Source organism: Mirounga leonina, unplaced genomic scaffold (assembly GCF_011800145.1).
Source record: "Mirounga leonina isolate KUSES-001 unplaced genomic scaffold, KU_Mleo_1.0 Mir_93, whole genome shotgun sequence".
NCBI lineage: Eukaryota > Metazoa > Chordata > Mammalia > Carnivora > Phocidae > Mirounga > Mirounga leonina.
In genome coordinates this window covers 21,677,499-21,697,938 of record NW_023270854.1, presented here as the reverse complement: position 1 = coordinate 21,697,938, position 20,440 = coordinate 21,677,499, and the positions used below count along the sequence as shown (strand labels likewise).

At 38.3% G+C, this 20,440-nt stretch overlaps 1 protein-coding gene across 1 annotated transcript in view; it reads left to right on the top strand.

Moving 5' to 3' along the window:
• The window catches only part of DCC (DCC netrin 1 receptor), a 1,173,370-nt gene that overhangs the window by 391,032 nt on the left and 761,898 nt on the right, over positions 1-20,440 (top strand). Inside the window, exon 2 of the mRNA XM_034996274.1 lies at positions 17,865-18,185. Coding sequence (XP_034852165.1) covers positions 17,865-18,185 — 321 coding nt within the window. The remainder of the gene's footprint in view (positions 1-17,864; positions 18,186-20,440) is intronic.

The window sequence follows — 20,440 nt, the reverse complement described above, 5'->3', positions numbered from 1 at the left end:
GGAAATTTCACCCCAAACCAATCATCCACAGGTCTGTCCCAATTATTTGCTTATTATTGCGTGTTTCGTTCTGTTCTTTACAGTGGTCATTTTGATTATTTCCTAATAATCATCTTTATTATCTTTAATAATCTATAATTATCTTTATGTTCTGTGATTTACTTACCTATTTCCTTAATATTAGATAGGTAATATGTTTCTATTTAGCTGGATTTGCTATATCAAACACTGTAGTTAGCTTTTTTTTTAATGTGCAGTAATTCCTGTTCTATTGAGTTATTTTCTTGAGGTAGATTCTTATGAGTGGATTTCCTAGAGCCTAAATGTTTTTATGACTTTAGATATACGTTGATTTCTTTAGAAACCTTCCCACTCCCAGTATCTAGCATATAGAGATTTAATAAATAGTTGCTGAATTTAATTAAGCATACTACTAAGCTGCAATAATTTTTAACATTACCACATTAAGGTTTTTTTTTAAGAATTTTATTTATTTATTTGAGAGAGAGCTTGAGCGGGTGGGGGGGGGGGTGCGGCAGACAGAGGGAGAAGCAGACTCTTCCTGAGCCAGGAGCCTGCCATGGGACTCTATCCCAGAACCCTGAGGTCATGACCTGAGCTGAAGACAGATGTTTCACCGACTGAGCCACCCAGGCACCCCACCACATTAAGTTTTTTAACTAATCATACCTTAATGTGGATAAAAGTTATTGAATCTTCCCTTCCACTGGGTGACACTATTTTGAATAGGTTTGAAAATGGGAAACTGAAGAAAGAAGCATTCAGAATATGAGTCAGCAAAGAAGGGCAGGGGTGGATGGCATTTTGAGAGGAGAGCTGTAACTCTGATAGGAAAGCGTTGGGTACCCAAGGGTTGGAGAGCCTGGAAGGAGAAGATTAGAGAATGCCAGAATAAATACCATTGTTTCCTATCCAGGATTTATATACTAGAGGTATTATAGGGGCATCATTATAAGATATAACTATTAGAGTATTACATAATTTTATTTATTTGTTTAGTTTATTTGCTTTCATTTCTGATGATTACTTTGGAGCAGGGTGTGGGGTGGGGATCTGTGACTGTGCCCATTTCTTTTCATACTCTATGGCTGCTTTCCTGCTACAATGGCAGTTGCCCTACAAAGCCAAAAGTATTTACTACCTGGCCCTTTACAGAAAGGAGAAGAAAAAATTTTTAAAAAGCAATTTCCTGAGAAACAGAAACTCCTAGAGAAACAAACCTGACAATGAGAAATGGAGTTTGGAGTCCAAGACATTATTTCAAAATCAGACTCATCCACTGGACAAATTATCATTTATCATAGACTTCAGTCTCAGTTTCCTCCTCCCCCAAATCAGCATAACAATAATTTCATCGAGTAGCTGAAAATTAAATCATGTGATGGGTTTCAGTATTAGTCCCTTTGTTCTTCCCACCCCACAAAGGAAAAGTTTCAAAAACATGATTAGTGTCTATATTATGTAGTAGTTACTTTGAAGATCCATTCATGCTATGTCAATTTCCAAAAATAAATAAATAAATAAATAAATAAATAAATAAATAAATAAATAAAGATACATTGTTTATGAATCAATAGTTAATGCAACCAAAAATACCACTTCAACCTTCTATTAAGTTTCCCCTGCTTTTAGCTATGGTCCTGCTAAACTGTTAGTTGCTGATGTCAGCATTGACTAGAAAGGTTTTCTGAACATATTTATCTGTGTCAAAGCATTGAACCCACGATTGTTAAGCAAAAGGGCATAGAGTTGTGAATCATTGAATGTGATGGAACGAGGGCTCTCCCCTATGATCCCAACTTTCATGCTTCATTCTGCCTTTATTCTTCATGGTCAAAGCCAGTGGAGTTAACAGCATCTAAGTGGCCAGAGCTCCTTCTAGCATGCCTCATTTTTCACAGTCATTCTGCAGACCAACAGGGAGGTATGATACTTTTTGGTTCACAGTCCTCTTCACTGAGACTTACATTTTTAATCATTTGTTTTCAGCTTATTTCCGGCTACATGCCCGTTTGATGAGCCTTGAGCCATCCCTTTCCAGTTACCACCAGGAGATATACCAGTATACATTGGCCTTTTATACTCACCCAAAGAAGTTTCTTCCTTTTTTCTTTTCCCCCAAAGAAGTTTCCATTAATGAGTAACCAACATTTAGAGGAGAATGAGGCAATAATTCTCTTTAATTCCAAATTTATCTAAAACTCCAAAGCATGACAGTATATTGTGCATTTCAGAAATAGAAGTTGTATATAATATATTTTTGATATAATTAATTCTGAATGCTTCCAGTGCCTGACAGGATTTCTCACTATCAGATAAAAATACAGATTTTGAAAAAGAGTGCCAGTGTGAACATCTGTATCATCTTTAAAATAGTGATAGGTTGAAGACCATACATCACAAATTGCCTAAAATAATACTAATGTATACATGTTGTCCTGGCATAATTATAAATTGAGTCTCCTTTCAGTGTCAAAAGTATCCTTTGTGATGATCCTAGTCATCGCACTAGTGATTTAGCTTGAAATTAGCCAGGAGTGCAATGCATCATGTCATAATGAGCCTGTCCTCATATCATATACATTTTTTGGTTAAATTTTACATTGCTGGTAAAAATCATTGATGCACTGATGTTCAACATCAGTCCCATTTAAAAGCTACTTTTAGGGGCGCCTGGGTGGCTCAGTCGTTGAGCGTCTGCCTTCGGCTAGGGTCATGATCCCAGGGTCCTGGGATCGAGCCCCGCGTCGGGCTCCCTGCTCAGCGGGGAGTCTGCGTCTTCTACCTCTGCCTCTCCCCACTGCTCCTACTCTCTCTCTCTCTCTGTCTCAAATGAATAAATTAAAAAAAAAATTCTTAAAAAAAAAAAAGCTACTTTTAAAACCTTCACCAACTGTGTTACTGTCTCTATATTTTGGAGATGCCCAGGTGGGCATCCATAAATTTCATTAATGTGTGGACCTGGTTATGAGCTTCTTTGGGTCCTGCTTCCTCATGAGTGAGGGGCCACAGTTGTATCCTGCAACCAATGAGCTATACTTTAGACCTAGTGGAAAGTAATTACTAAAGGAAGCTCAAAACGTTCACTCATTTTTCTTCATTCTCCTTTGGTTCATGTCAAAGATAGTAAGAGAGTGAGACCAACACCATTCAGTGCCTTTTTTTTTTTTTCTTTTTAGTATGTGTTCATCAGTGCTAAACACAAATGGGAAAGAGGATTTAAACAAAAATTTAGGCTTAGTTCTTGACTTTGTTTTTGTTTTTTTTTTTGAAGATTTTATTTGTCAGAGAGAGAGACAGAGAGCATAGCAGGGGGAGTGGCAGGCGGAGGGAGAAGCAGGATCCCTGCTGAGCAGGGAGCCCAATGCGGGGCTCGATCCCAGGACCCTGGGATCATGACCTGAGCCAAGGGCAGCCGCTTAACCAACTGAGCCACCCAGGCATCCCTAGTTCTTGACTTTGAGGGTAGTAAATCAGGAATTAATATATGTGGTAGATCAATACAAATTCTATGGACAAAATAAAAATTTGAGAAATCTGATACTAATAATTTTTAATGACCAAAAGCCTTGGTTCTCAGGGCACCTGGGTGGCTTAGTTGTTAAGCGTCTGCCTTCAGCTCAGGTCATGGTCCCAGGGTCCTGGGATCGAGCCCCACACTGGGCTCCCTGCTCAGCAGTCCTGCTTCTCCCTCTCCCTCTCCCCCTGCTTATGTTCCCTCTCTTGCTGTGTCTCTCCCTGTCAAATAAATAAATAAAATCTTAAAAAAAAAAAAAAAAAGCCTTGGTTCTTCATAGATTTAGTTATGTGGGACAAATACAAGCTATTTTTGTGTGTGTGTGTGATTCTGGGACAACCTCAGAGAAAATAGACAAAGGTTATCTAATTTGGTATTGCTACTTCGGCCTCCTTCCCCACTACCCCCATCCATATAGACCCTTCCCAGGCACTCCCAGACCCTATCCTTCTCCTGCCAATGCTCACTGTGTTAATCCCAGGCTCATCCTTCTAGGAGTGAACTGGGTGACAAAATCTATATAAAATGATGAAGCCATTTTATACCAGGTGATTTTGGGTATCATAGAATCATTGACTGTATCCCTCTTCCCAGATTACATAGTCACATGACCAAAAGGTTTCAGTACCTAAACCCTGTTTGATGGATTTTCTGAAATAACAGTAGCTTAGTCGCTGTCTGTATCAAATACTTCAATTAATACCATGTGTTTTTGTCTGTTCCACCTCTGAGCTGGTTTGGCCCTACTTGGCTATGTATTCTACTTTTATACAGTTTGAGAAAAAGAAAGGGTTTGGATAAAAAGCAGAAAGAATGAGTCCTAGATAGAATTAAGACAAAAAGCTAGATTTTCTGAGACATGTGACCTTGGTCAAGACAGTTCTCCTCCCTGAGCCTTTTTTTCTACCTGCAAAATAGGGTTAACAATCTCTTCCTGCTCAACAGGATCAAATAAGACTGCCATGTAAATTCTAGGTAAATTACTAGAAATATAAGAAAAAATAAACAGAGAAAGAATACAATGTTTGTAAGCCACAGTGCAAACCTTCAACAAGTCTTAATGCAACACTAACCCACAATTAAAGTGGTGAATAAGTCCACCCCAACTGCCACACCAACCTATGCACAGGAGAGTGGATCTGGCTGTATGTAAGTGACTTGGATTGTTTTCAGTTCTTTTCATGTCTATATTACTCATTCCCCTGGATACACAATAGCAAGGACATATTTTTCATATGTATACATTTTTAAGGGGAGAGAAAATAAAGATTGGAACAGTAAGAGATTTCATTTATTTAATTATGCTAAAAAGATAGTAACATGTTTGGCAATATGATTTAACATGTATAATAATTATGGCTTTTAAAATTACAGTCTTGCGGCACCTGGGTGGCTTAGTTGGTTAAGCACCTGCCGTGGCTCGGGGCATGATCCCAGGGTCCTGGGACCAAGTCCCTCTCCCACTCCCCCTGCTTGTGTTCCCTCTCTCGCTGTGTCTCTCTCTGTCAAATAAATAAATAAAATCTTTAAAAAAAATTAAAAAACAAAATTACAGTCGGCATATAGCATACAAATCAAAACGTTATATAACATAGAGTAACCCCCTTTTTATGTTCCAGTGACATCTATTAAGACCCTGGTTTTTCTGAGCTGGAGGTAATGTGAGGATAAAAGAGCTGAGGACATTAGGAGAGAACCCGTAAGAAGGGCGGAATAAAAAAGGAAGCAGATATATTTGGGATTCTGGGTATTGGGGAGAAAGTGTCTACCGCTGATGAATTATGGGGGAGCCCACATTTGAGAAGGAGACCCGTGTGCTACACTCCGTAAACTCAGCTCATTTTCTGCTCTCGATTTTTCTTGTCAGCTGAGAGTTGTGTATAAATTTACTTCTGAGTGTTTTATGATAACACTTGGGCTCTTTAATGGAATTACAGTTTCTATCATTCCAGGGAACCTGCTGTTCATTATTTAGATAAATTTTAGGCTTTTACTGTTTCTAAATGGTGGCATAGACTGTCATTGCTTTGGTTCTTATGATTTTTTTTTTTTTAATTAGTGACAGTATGAAAGAAATTTCCTAAAGGTCAAATAAGATAAATACATGAAAAGTAACTGGACAGAAGCTTATCCAGGAATGGTAAAAAGTAGTTAAACAACCACGGGAACCCACAAGGCACTGTTGGTGACACTATGACAGTTCCCTAGGTCTGAATTACCTAGACATCTTTTATATTTTTAAAGCCACTTTACTGAAAGTAAAGATCCACACAGCTCAGCATCTTCACTGGAAACCGTTACGTTGCGTCACAAGTGCTAATAAATGAGCAGCTTACGTGGAAAAAAAAAAAAAAGGGGGCACCTGGGTGGCTCAGTCGTTGAGCGTCTGCCTTCGGCTCAGGTCATGATCCCAGGGTCCTGGGATTGAGCCCCGCATCAGGCTCCCTGCTTGGCGGGAAGCCTGCTTCTCCCTCTCCCTCTCCCCCTGCTTGTGTTCCCTCTCTCGCTGTGTCTCTCTCTGTCAAATAAATAAATAAAATCTTTAAAAAAATAAAAAAATAAAAATAAAGAGTCTGTTTCTAAAAAAAAAAAAAGACATCTTTTATTTTTTTAAAGCCACTTTACTGAGGCATGCTTGATATGCAAAAGGCTGTGCCTATTTAATATACGCTAGACGAGTTTGGAGATAAGCATCAACCTGTGAAGCCGTCCCCACCATCAATGCCATAAACATAGCCATCACCTCCAAAAATTTCCTGGTACCCTCTTTTTTTTTAAATTTGTGTTTAAAAACACTTACTATATGGCCTCTTAGCAAATGCTTAGGTATATAATACAATATTGTTAACTGTAGGCACTGTGGTATACAGTAGATTTCCAGGATTTATTCATCAAGTATAACTGAAATTTTATAGCCTTTTTAAAGCCAATGAAAAACTCAACAGTACTGGGGCAGTGGGCTAACTCTACTGCCTTAATTGCAATAAGGAAACAAAGAAACAGCTTTTCCCTTTACCTTGACTACTTACTCATGCAAGATGAAAAAAGCTAACAAGGCTGTTTTGCCTTTCTCTATGGCTTTTTAGTAAATGATGATATGATAAGAGCATGTGTTTTATATATCATCAGCAATTATAAAAATATATTTTCCACAGAATTCCTCAGTTCTGTCTGCTAAGCAGGCCGCAGGGACGTTAGACAGGCCAGGGAATGGACAGAGGCAGCAAGGGGAGGGACGAGAAGAGAGGGGATGTATAAAGGGTCTGTGGCCCTGAATTGGAAGGCTGTTGGAATGAACAAGGTAGCTGGGGAGCTACATAGGCACTTAATAGATGTTTAATAATATGTCTGTGTGAATGAATGAGTATAATGAAAAAGTTCATCTGTGTGCACAGCCTATAGACCAGATATTCCTGTCAAAGCTCCTGTAAATGGTGAATCTATTTCAAGAGGAATGCAATGTTGAAAGTAGTGAGTTTAGCACAAGGTGGAAGCTCCAGGCTTGAATCCCTGGTAACTGTGAATCATCAGGATCATGTTCCCAGAACAGAGGTCAGAGACTACAGTGTCTGCTTGTTGTTTGTTTAATAATGGCATGTACATTTTTAAAGTGGTTACCCTTTAACTCATCGTATAAGTATTTATATAATATCCTCAGGGCTGCCTCTTGGCCCAGGAAGCTGAAAACCATATACCATCTGGCTCTTGACAGAAAGAGTTGGCCCACACTGCCTCCGAATATGTTATCAGTATGGATATTGATTTTGGTTCCATTGACAGCAATAGCAAGTAATCTCTGGTCATTCACAGCCAACTTAGGAGAATTAGGTCATGTGTGCCATGATTTTCTTTCACTGATTTAAGGAATTTTCCTAAATTATTCATATTTTTGTTTATACAAGTTTATTCAATAAATATTTATTAAATACCTCTGAGACAGGTAAAGACTACAAAGGGTTGTGTGAGATAAACAAATACAATTTATTTCTGCTCCCTTGAAGTTTTCAGTAGAATAAGGAAGAAATTCTTATGAATATGCTATGTGATAGAAAGAGTAGCGCCTTAAGGGAAGGAGAATAAAGGATTATCTCTCCGAGAGCTAGAACAGTCACTGCTGTTCAGTGAGACTTCCCATCTCTGCAAGGCCTCTGTCTAACTTTTCCATTTTGTAAAATGGGAACCTGATGAGAATTAATGTTTATTACTTAATTGGCTTGGAAATCAATTGTATTGGAAATCAAGTGAGCTGAGGGTCACTTGTAATGAATATACCTCCTAGAGAAGTCTTTGTCCTATGCTTTGTTTGGTATCTGTAGTAGGGCTTGGCCAGCAAAGGATGCAGGAAAGATTCAGTCTACAGAATTTTCAAGATTCTATCCAGTAGTCATGTTCTAGACATTCAGGTATCAACTTGATTCTATGCATTTGAATAATGCATTTTTTGAAATATTGAAATGGAAGGGTCAGTCATTCCTTGGCCCCCATGTTCAATCCTGAACCACTGTGCAGGCACAGAGAACCAGCAACACTGGCCCCCTCCTGGTGGTGAGGCAGGTCCAAGGTAATAACCACTATATTCTAGGGAAGTCTCTAATTAGAACATTTTAGGAAATTGCAGCAACTAATTCATTCATGCAATAACCGCTTTTTAGGTAAGAAACATACTTTTTTCTTCATCTTTTAGTTCCTTTAGGTGAGGGACACATAAATAGTTCCTTCATCCTTGAAGTTCACATAGATCATGCAATTTAGGGTTCAGAAATCCCCTTATGGTTCTGATCTTCCAGAGAAACTTCATCCTTACTCCCCAAGTCATCTCCCATTGAACTTAAATCACAGTTAATAACATACAGTGTTTAATAAACACTGACCTGAACATTTTAAAGCTCATTGGCTCTCAGTTCCAAAGTTGATATTTCTCTAATCATTATAAGTTTTCCTTCTTGATGTCATTCATGGACTAAGCAGGAAAATACCACTTTTCTGCTGAGACAGGATACAGTAAATATCACAACAAAATGAATGACAGCATTTTAATGAAAACCACTGTTTGGCCTCCATTTTGAGAAAATGGGACTCATTATAACACAAATGTTTTATCAGTATGGGTCCCCACATCAGACTTCATAGCACAGTGTCAACCATGAGGTTTGCCGAGGCTTTCTCTGGACCTGTCAAACCTTTATGGAATTAATCCTTTATATTTGTAACAGCAGTTTCCACAAGATGAATACTTCATTTCTCATGAATCATAATAAAGCTGCTGTGCTTTGTTGGCAGAGTGACCTCTGCGGTCTTTTATCTTCAAGGGAAAAGATTAGACTCTCCCTCTATTTTATGGATAATGAGGTGGGTGGTTGTTGGTCTCTAGATACCTTCAGTAACTGCACCTCTTTGTGGACTCATTTAAGACTGTGATAAACTGATCACAGGGTGATTATAGCAAATCTCTTCATATAAAAAATTTCCTTCTAAATTTAAGAGTGAATTTTTTGTAAGTAGCAAAGTTAATAGGTGTGAACTCATAAACTGCTTAATATTAGAGCTGAAGATACCTAGAAGTTAGCTAGTCCAACGTCCTTGTTCTACTGGTGAGTACAATTCCCAGTGGTGTGCCCCAGGCTTGGTGAGTGACAGAAGCAGACAAAGAACTCAGGTCTCCTGACCCCTTGTGCTGAGAGCTTTCTTTTGCAACAGACAGTATGCCTTTTTTTGCATATAAATTGCATAAATTGCTCTATTGATCTACTTGGAGTCATCTTTTTTTTTTAACAACCCACATTTAATCCCTCAACAACCCCATGGCTCTACCTTCAATATGGATCCCGAATCTGACCATTTCTTACCACTTCTACGGCAGGGTTTTCGTCTAAATCCCATCATTTCTCACTTGGATGATGGAAGTAACTTGCTGACCAGTTTCCCTGTTTCTAATGACCCCTGTTCTCAGCACAGCAACTAGGGTGACCTTTTACAATAGGGTTTCTCATCCTTAACGTAGTTATGCTTGGGACTGGAGAATTCTCTCTTGTGAGGGGCTGTCACAGCATCCCTGGCCTCTCCCCACTAGATGCCAATAGCACCTTCCCAGTTGTCTGGGACATTTGCCAGGTGTCTCCTTGGGGGACAAAAATCTGAGAACTACTGCTTTAAAATATAAGTTGGACCTTTTCACTTTTCAGTCAAAATGCTCCACTAGGCTTCCAACTTTGTCAGAGTTAAAACAAAGTTCTTTTGTTTGCCTCCAAGGTCCTACACACCTCCCAGTGGCCTCTCAACCTAATCTCCTTAAACTCTTCTTCTCCCTCAGACTGATCAGTCTAGTCCCATAGGTCTCCCTACTGTTCCTGGGAAGTCCAGTCACACCTCAGGACCTTAGCACACGCTCTTCAGTCTCTTTACAGAATTCTTCCCCTAGACACCTGGTCTATGTCTTTTATGGACTGAATGTTTGTGTTCCCCCAAAATTCAAATGTTGAAGCCCTAACCCCCACTGTGTAACTTAGAGGTGGAGCCTTTGATAGGTAATTGGATTTATATGAGATCATGAGGGTGGAGACCCCATGATGAAATTAGAAGCCTTATAAGAAAGAGAGACCAGAGTGTGTACACACTCTCATGGGTGGGTGCTCTCTCTCCCTGTTTCTGTCTCTCTTTCTGTCAAATATTATTACAACCATGTGACTAATAAAGCAAATCACTATGAATCAAAAAATGCATCATTTCTTAGAAGGAAATGCACATAAACTTTAACAGTGGCTTTCACCAGGTGAACAGGATTATAGGCAATTACTGTATTTGGTTTTGTGTCCACATTTGCTTATGTGTGTACAGCAAATATAAGTAATTTGATTAAAAGTCCATTAGTCCCCTCAAAATTCCCCTCAAAATTAATGGCATCTTCAAAGCTTGCCTACTCTTCACTGTCATCCAGATGGAGATATTCCTATGTGCTGGGTACCCATTAACTGGTACTTTTTCTAGGTACTCTGAATAGTCTTCCTTATTATTCTCATTGACAGTTGTGCCTTCATGAAAAGCTGTTCATCCCTCTACTTTGAGAAAGACTGATGAAAAACACAAGGGGAGGAGAAAGCCAGCTTACATTTAAGCAAAATGAGGGGGGTTAAAGGTTCAAACCCAGGGCAGATTAAGCAACACATCAAAGTTTCTCTTTAAATGTTAATTTTGTATGAGGCCCAGGGAATGATAACCTAGATGTCATACTGTGTTACCTGGTGAGCTGGAAAAAAAAAAAAAAAAAAAATCCCATTACAATTTGCCCAGTATCACACAGCAAAATCAAGCTGTGGTTTAGAGATTTAGCTCTTAAAGCAGCAAAGGAATGAGGAAGCTACTCTCCCACTCTATCTTGGCCCTTATCCTTTTTCTTTTACTATTGGATTTAGCCAGAAGACACTCAGTTGCCTGGGGCACACACTTCTCACCCTATAAAAACCTCAGATCTTAGCAAAGCTTCCTCTGCCTTGTGGAAGATGCCATGTGCTCAGCATGTCTGATGGGGAGCTTCTCTGTGGGCTCACTAAGCAATTTCTGCTGGGACAGTTGCTTCTTGAACTTTATATCCTGTATTTATATTTCTGAGTTTTGCTCCCTGTCTTGTAAGGGGAAGAGAAAAGAAGAATCACTGTGTCAAGAACAAATCGAGTTCAACAATCTTTTTCCGTGGATATTTGGTGGTGTTGGACTAGGTCAGCAAACGTCCTGACACAAAAATCACTTTTCCTGATTCAATCATGGTTGCTTTCCAAGAGTTCCCTCTTCTCTTCAGATATGTGAGAACTGAGCGGAGTAGGATGAAGTCATATACTATTTGATTACTTTTGCCATGATTTCAAGGAAGTGAATTCATGGGGATATGGTGGAAAATACAGGATGCCCAGTTAAATGTGAATTTTGGGTAAGCAACAAATAATGTTTTCATATAAGTATGTCCTATGCAGTATTTATTTAATATAAGTCTTTAGGACATATTTATATGAAAACATTATTTGTTGTTTACCTGAAATTCAAAAATAACTGATATCTTTAATTTTTACTTGCTAAATCTGGCAACTGTAATGGGGGAGGAACTTGAACTGTCCTTTAAAATTTTTAATTTAAATTTTCCACCCATAGCTTCCCTACATTTTAATGATACTTAATACATTGCCATAGTAAAATGTACCTGTATTTCTTCCTGGTAAGTCTTCCTTTGCATTATTTAAATTAAGGAATAAATTCCACAACATCTAATTCACTTCTAATTCCCGTCTGTGAGTGATAAAAAAAAAAATGTCTTGAAGTTGAACAGCTTCAAAATATGCTAGTCTCTAGCAAAGACTGGAATGTACACAATTTAAAAAAAAAATACAACTGCATCTTTTGACAATTATTTTTACTTTGTCTCTTATCAAAGTAGAAAAAAAAAGCACCAACACTTCACAGAAACCCCAGTGGTCACTGGTTCTGGTCCCTCAGTGAGATACATTGTCTTGCTCTGGGCTTGGCTGATGTTTAGTCTTGCATTAAGATCGAGCACGTAAAGGACCCCCCAGGCTGCAGCACAGTGAGTGGAATTATGGTTTTGCCCATCTAGATACTAAACTGAAGTGAGGGTCAGCCAAGCAAGTGTCTAGAGTTCCACTGGTTTAAAAGGCTACAATTATACCATGGAGATAACATGTAATGAGAAGAAGTGCAATCTGATAAAGAAGAATACTATATTTACCAAAACTTCTTTTGAGAGAGGATTGTAGCTATCATAGTTGATCAACAGAAATCTTTTGACAGCTCCTTGTATGAAGAACCAAGGATATTGCAAGGAGCACTCTAAATGTTCAATCGACTGGAATTTAAATTTGGCTCGATGGAGTACAGCCATTTGGGGTCCAAACAAAGTACTGGTTACCAAGTGGAAAGCTGAGGTATTGTCAACAATAACCCTCTTCCTTGGCCCTTTCTCCACTTTTCCTTAAGCTTTCAGACCCAAATTATGTACTTTTCCCAAATATGGAAAATTATAACAGGGCAGTACAAAGAACACAAGGACCGCTATGCTCTAGTCCAGGCCACCAGATGTTTTGGAGAAGCGGTTGTCAAGATTTAGTGAATATGAAAATCCCCTGGAAGGCTAATTAAACCCTGTGGGACTCTACCCCCAGAGTTACTGATTGGGTAGGTTTGGGGTGGGGCCTGAGATTGTACATTCCTAACAAGTTCCCAGTATTGCCATTACTAGTCTGAGAACCGTGGTTTGAGAATCACTGTTTCAGAATTTATATTCTGATATCCTACCCAGTAAAGGTCACATATAGTTAGGGGTTCTTTTAATTCTTGTGTTTTGTTTTGCTTTGCTTTTTAAATTCCCTGTTCCAAACCAAAGTCTCAGAAGCATTATAAACGTTTGTTAGGGCTGAAGTCCAGAGTTATAATTGTACCTGTAATTGGTGTTTGATGACTTAAAAAGGGTATTCCATCATTCGTAGAACAATTTTACTTTCCTTCAGTGGAAATGTATTTCCTTAACACAGGAGGAGCAGATGCAGTAGCATATATTTCTAAGAAGAGAAAACGATGGCGAGTTTTCTGGGTTAATTACAAAAATTGGGGATCATCTGAATCTCCAAGCATCCCAAAGTGAAAGTTTTGTAATTTGAAAGAGATTAAATTTTGTGTAGCATGTTCTATGGGGACTTGTACGACATTTTCTAATCTTAAAATCTTTTCAGGAGCTACTTTTTACTTTCATGCTACTTTTCATAAATTTCATTTTTTTTTTTTTTTTAGCTTTTATTGCTTTAACCAGAAGCTTTTACATTTTGGACTTGGAAAGGAATTTCTGACTCCATGAGGAATTATTTTTCACACTCAACAATATTTGATATTGTAGATAAAATGTCATACTTTAAAAAAGCCATTCTAAGTTAGCCTGCCTCTGTGACTGAATGGTCTTTGAAATTAACAAGAATATGAGAAGGAGGGCATACACAAAGGAACTTATGCTAACAGAAAGATTTTTACTATTTGTTGGATTATTTTGGTGAGTTTCTAAAATACATTACAAATCTATCTCTAGATACTCAATTAATATAAGCTTTGAATAGCTCTGACACTGTTATTTCTGATGTTTATTTATGTCTGACAAAACCAAAGCAAATAAATGTTGATATTTCTCCTTTGGGTCACCCCTCAAGCTCTCCTCTATATCTATATTGGAAAAACATTGAAGGATTTGCTGTGTTATTATGTGCTTATAAAATACGGTCTTTCAGAAGAAGATGAAAATAAAGAATCATGTCCAAGAACAATATGACACTTTATTACTTTTTCTCAGACTGATACAGATAAGAAAAGACCAATGGGTTAAATGCATCTATGGCTCTATGCCTAACTCCTACCTACAGAAGATCTAGAGATCTTTCCAAGCCAACATTTGGAGGGAGAAGAGGCCCTGAGACTCACTCATTCTAATCATGAACTCTGCTATCAGATTCAACCATTCAGATTTCTTAGGGGATGGTATTTAGGTACTCTCAAATATATTTCTCCAAAATATAATTAATCATGTAATTTTACAGCAGGCCAAAAGATCACTTCTTTTATGAAGCAAGACTGAGAAATGTTACTATTTAAAGAATGTTTCAACAGAATGACCACTGGCATCTGAAAAAGAAAACCAAACCAAAACAAACAAAAACTTCTCCAGTTGGCTTACTTCTGGATGAAATCCCCACCATAGTCAATCTAATGTAAAATCCTCTAAAATTGTAACTCTTCAAAAGCATTCTTCTGTTGCTTTCTGAGTATTTCTTTCGCTCATTTCCCAGGCTATCTGTCCCCCATCCAACTCTGCTTGCCCAAATTCCAGCCACAACTTTTTCAGCTACAGGCTCCAAAAGTGATTTCTACTTCTTTTTCTTCTTCAGTTTTATCATCTGTCTTTCTCTGTTCAAACATTAGATCAGTGTAGTTGATTTCAGATAGGGATTTTTGGATGAAATAATTGGGTAAAAATTATTTCATATTAAAATATGATGTACTGGTAGGCAAAATCCCTCCAGGGGGAGCTAGTACCCTAAGAGAAGAGGAAGGGGAGGGCAACCCAAATTGGAGTCTGTGTACTGTGTTAGTGGAGCATTTCTTAAGCCCATGTAAAATATCTCCCAAGAGAATGCAAGCAGCTTAGGCCTACATAGACTAAAACTTTGAAAAGAGGAACATTGGAGACAGATGTATTGCTTCTCAACAGATTCTATTGGCTTGAGTCCATCTTTTCTATAAACTAAGTAACTAATTCAAGTTACTTAAAGCAGTGAGATACCTGTATTTCTCAGCAATGTATTAGAAATTTAATTGTTGGGCGCCTGGGTGGCTCAGATGGTTAAGCATCTGCCTTCGGCTCAGGTCATGATCCCAGGGTCCTGGGATCGAGTCCTGCATCAGGCTCCCTGATTAGTGCAGAGCTTGCTTCTCCTTCTCCCTCTGCCATTCCCTCTGCTGTGCTCTTCTATCTCTCTGTCAAATAAATAAATAAAATCTTTAAAAAAAAATGTAATTGTTATAAGGAGTACAGAAACTCGAATTGCCAGCAAAATGCAAGCGTAGTCATTTTGAAGAAAAGTTAATCTTTATTTAACTTTCCTAAATTGTGTACTCACAGCACTGAAAACTGTCATAAACTCCTTGTTTCAGATTAAGTGGATTATTTATTTGTGATAATGGGCACATATACTCATTAGCATGCTGTCGTAAACAGCCGCATTCAATGTATTATGTGTTACATGACATAAATAAGGTGTTCATCATGAGATTGTTGTTTAAAATATAGGCCCCGGGAAGAACCAAAAAGCAATAAATGCTTTTTAATATAGTTGTCTGGTCTTGAATTCTAAATTTATTTCTACCCTATTAATGCCACTTGTATGGAAATTGCAGGTATTACTCTAGTGAAATATCTTGACATTCAAGGACATTGGAACTTCTCTCTGTTTTCCCATCCTTCGTATCTCAAGCTAGGTGTTCACTGACTCTTGTTTCTTTTCTTGTAAAGGAGGGTATCACGTAGACATGGGGGAGTCATTTATAGCAACATCAGTCCGCATCTGAATAAGCTCAGAGCAGGATTCACTTGATGGATGCCTTCAACCCATACTAGTTCTGAAAGTTTCCAAACTAGATGTTGACTTTAGAGATTGTTTAGTTCAATGCCCTCACTTTACAGATGAAGGAACTGAGATTCTGAGGACTTGAAAGACGTGTTGGAGTCATGGATCTTTAAATAATAATGCTAAGACCAAGAGCTAAATATCCAGACCCCCAATTTGATATAGTTCCCACTAGAAGAATGGGCAGTAAAAAGTAAGTTGACTACACTAAAATGGTTTTGGGGGGGAGGAGGAGCTTATTAGGCAGTGAGGGGGCTAGGCTGTATCTTTTGAGAATTTTACTGATATCGCTTATGGTAGACTTAAGTGCTCGCTGCTATTTTATAATTTATATTAATTCGAGCAAAGTTTTGGCTGCTTTCTTTGGGTGAATATTCTCATTGGATAAAATGAGTGTATGATGATAAATGATGCAGTTCTCTGGGTGCACTTCAACAGAGAAGCAAAAGTAACAGACTTCAAATAGAAGGCTTAGAAAAATTGGGTATGACAGGTAACAATACAGAGGAACAGTGAGAAACTGTCCAGCTTTTATCTTCACTGGAAAGTGGGTATATACAAAGTTAAGAAAGAATCCGTCCATTGGAGCTAGTATGGATCAATCCTTTATGAGAATATTGATGATAGGCAATTTAGTTGCCTGCCTTTTAAATGATAGAAAACTAGAAAGTTTACACAAAGTACACACACACACAAAATTGTTTCCATTACAGAAAAATTAAGGAAGCTAATGAAATTGAGGTTGTTATCCTGAAACACATGAAGGGTAAAACAATTTAGGTGGTATTTTTAAAGAAATTAAATTCTTCAGAAGAATAAAGGGCTCTTAAAAAGAAATGTCCATCTCCTCTGTATTTTCACACAAAGCAATTCAGGAAAAAAAATATGAGATTAGATAGAAGGAAGAAAATTCAGTTATACTCTAATAACAACTAAATATTAAAAACAAGACACCAAGAGCCATTGTAGAATCCCTAGCCCCAGAGATGGTTAAAAAGGAAATTAAAAGTAATTTTATTCGAATGATTTAGGCATACACCTGTTTGAGCAAAGGGTGAGTCCATTGACCTCCAAAAACCTTGCTAAAGCCTATGATTCAATAACCAAGCATTCTGCTAAAGGCTATGTTGTGAGCCCTGAATATAATATACTTTAACTAATTATACTTGTTTCCTCCCCTCAGGATTCTTAAATGACTTTCTCTTCCTCCTGTTGATTTCTCATGTTCATTTATGTTTATAGAAAAAAAAAAAAAGAGACCGAATGTAATAAAATATTCACTTAGATTTCCTGGCTCATGAGCAACATTCAGATGGAAATTAAGACACTTCAGGGATTTGTGATTTTAGGTAGTAGCATTATTGACTTGCTTCTGCAAGCGGGGATTTCTTACCTATTTTAAAATTCACCAGATCTTTGTTCTAAATAACTTTCCCTACAGTGTTCAGAGTTGATTTTTGTTGTTGTTGGTAATGAAACAACATATCTGAGTAGATTTTTTTCAGAAAATTAATGGGTGCTATAATCAAAATGCAGAGATAGAAAAGGTCCCCCAAATCCTAGGGGCATTACTACCACTACTAAGCATTGTTACTTTAAAATATCTAGTTTTATTTGGAAAATATTAGCTTTTTTCTGTCTATATTTTTAAGCATTGACTTATAAGTGATGATGGTCATGCCTAGGTTTGTATGGATTTTTAATTTCTTTTTGGGTCAATTGTTTCATTAATTTGGTTAGCTCAATTGGGCACGGTTTTTTGTTTGTTTGTTTTGTTTTTGTTCCTTTAACAGAATATCATTTATGCTTTGATATTTTTCTCTTTTTTTAAAGATTTTATTTACTTATTTGAGAGAGAGAGAAAGAGCAAGAGAGAGCATGAGGGGGCTAGTCAGAGGGAGAAGCAGACTCTCCCTGCTGAGCAGGGAGCCCGATGCGGGACTCGATGCGGGACTCGATCCAGGGACTCCAGGATCATGACCTGAGCCGAAGGCAGTCACTCAACCAACTGAGCCACCCAGGCGCCCCGTAGTCTTTGATATTTTTCAAAGACCGCTGCTGTTTTGAAAAAGTTTTGTAAAGAAGAGACAGGGCATAAAAGCCGGTGATCTCTTTGAATAAGTGAACGTGTTTATTTCCCTCATTCTTTCTTGTTCCAGGTTTCCAGATTAAGCCTTTCACATCACTGCGCTTCCTGTCAGAGCCTTCCGATGCCGTCACCATGCGTGGAGGAAATGTCCTTCTGAACTGCTCTGCTGAGTCTGACCGAGGAGTCCCGGTTATCAAGTGGAAGAAAGATGGTGTCCACCTGGCCTTGGGAATGGATGAAAGGAAGCAGCAACTTCCAAATGGCTCTCTGTTGATACAAAACATATTTCACTCCAGGCACCATAAGCCAGATGAGGGACTTTACCAATGTGAGGCATCTTTAGGAGATTCTGGGTCAATTATTAGTCGGACAGCAAAAGTTGCAGTAGCAGGTAAGTGGATTCTTCCTTTTTCTCTTCCTCCTTCTTCATCTCTTCTTATTCCTTTTTTGGGGATAAGAAAATCATCTTTGCAGAAACAGCATACATTTTTAAGATAAGGAACAATGTAAAAAAGATATATGCGTATTCCCTCATGGTTTTGACTTACTTTCTCTTTAATTGCTTGGAAAACAGAAGGATCTCAACAACTAACATAGCATTATGAGATTTTTAGAAACAAAGACTATGTCAAGTTGTTATACTACCAGTGTCTGGGGGGAGGACTTTTCATTAGTTGAAAAATATTAGAAAAAAATTATTTCCTAATTAATTCCATTTTACAGAATCACTAATGCTGAAATTTTGCAGTTTTTTTTTCTTTCTTTTTTTTTGTGCCTTCAGAGCAGTGAATTTTAATTATAATGGCTTGAACTGCAATATATAGATTTCCAAATGAGAAATAAAAATTTGCTATTAAACCAAGAGGGCAGCCATTTGATATGGGTTTCTTTTCCCAGGTCCTATTTCATCTAAAATCTAGAATACTGATAAGAATTAAGACTCATTTTCAGCAATAACATGTGCTAGGACAATTGGACAGGACCACCACCCCAGCACACATTCTTCTACCAGGGTGTGAGGAAGTTAAAATCTGCAAGAGATGTTCTTGTCAGGTGACAGCATAAAAAATTAGATTTTATTGATATGCACTTACTCCAGAAATCCAGTTTTGTGCCACAAAAGAGTATCACAAACCAGACTGTGCCTGAGCAAAGATGTCTTAGGGGGCCGGGTCCTCACCTAGAGATAAGTGGCCAACCATCCTGCTTGAACCGGGACTGAGCTGGTTTTAGCATTTGAAAATACCATGCCCTAAGAACCAAGCCCTCAGTGTCAAGTAAAACTAGAATGGTTGGTCAGCCCACCTGGTGGTATCCTGCCTGCTTTAGCAATGACAGGCCAAAGCACGGTTGCAGAAAGTCCTCTTTACTCAGCAAAAACGTGAGGTGGCATTCTGATCCTGCAAACCAAGGCTATCAGCCCCCTGGGTCCTTTGAGTGATGGATGTCTGGAATTTGACTGATGAGCATAAAGTGTAGAGAGGACTGAAAGTCTATGTTAATTATGATTGATTAAAAGGAGCAAGTAGAATCAGCCCTGAGGATTAAGGTAAAATCTGCTTTCCCAGAATATTCCAAGGGAAGTGGAAAGGGTGCTAAGGTAGTTCTGACAATCTGAATGAGCGAGGCTGGCGTTTTGACACCCGATTCTAAAAGGCAGATGCAATATGTGCTGTTAATGAAAATGACCGGATGCATTGTGGTTTCAGTTTCCCTGCAATCTAGATTCACTTTTACGTGCTCTGTTTCAATGGTGAAATGAAGAATGATCCCTTACCTGTGAGCTATTAAAACAAAGTGGCTTCGACTTTCCTATTCTGTAGAAGGATGGGTGGGCCGATTCAGTCACTGAGTTACAATGTAATATTAGATAGTATCATTTCAAGGCAATAAGGCTGTTCACAGCATTTTAAACACTTACCATGCTGTTTGGCAACACAGCATACATCAATGTTATGTCTGTCGAGGTTAAGATTGCCAAACCACTGGAATGCACAAGGGGCGTATATCTTCCTTGTAATAAAGACCATGGGCCTGATTTAATCTCATTTTTAAAGCATTAGCAGTCAATAAACCAGTCACCTCTAGAAGGTAACAGTCAGCTTTGCTTGAGTGAAAAAACAAAACCAAAAAACCCCCCAAAAAACCTGTTTTGTACCCTCAGGTGTGGTGTAGAGTCCATTTATTTTTTTATTTTTATTTTTTTTTTAAAGACTTATTTATTTGACAGAGAGAAACACAGCAAGAGAGGGAACACAAGCAGAGGAAGTGGGAGAGGGAGAAGCAGGCTTCCCGCCGAACAGGGAGCCCGATGTGGGGCTCGATCCCAGGACCCAAAGGCAGACGCTTAACGACTGAGCCACCCAGGTGCCCCTGTAGAGTCCATTTAAAATAATAATGCCTCTCTTCCATTTTTGCTTTCTCAAAGTGTCTTTTGAGAAAAAGAAATGTGGCAAATGAAATCTGTCTTTAATCAATCAGAGCATTTCATGCCATGATCTTGCCATGCACCATTCATCCTGTTTTCTAGGAACTTCTCACATACTCTTCAAACTCTTAAACCGAAGTGCACACTCAGCTGAAGCAGGAGGGGGAGTAGGAAAGATAAACCAAGGGCTACCATCCCATCCAACATCTTATTAAAAG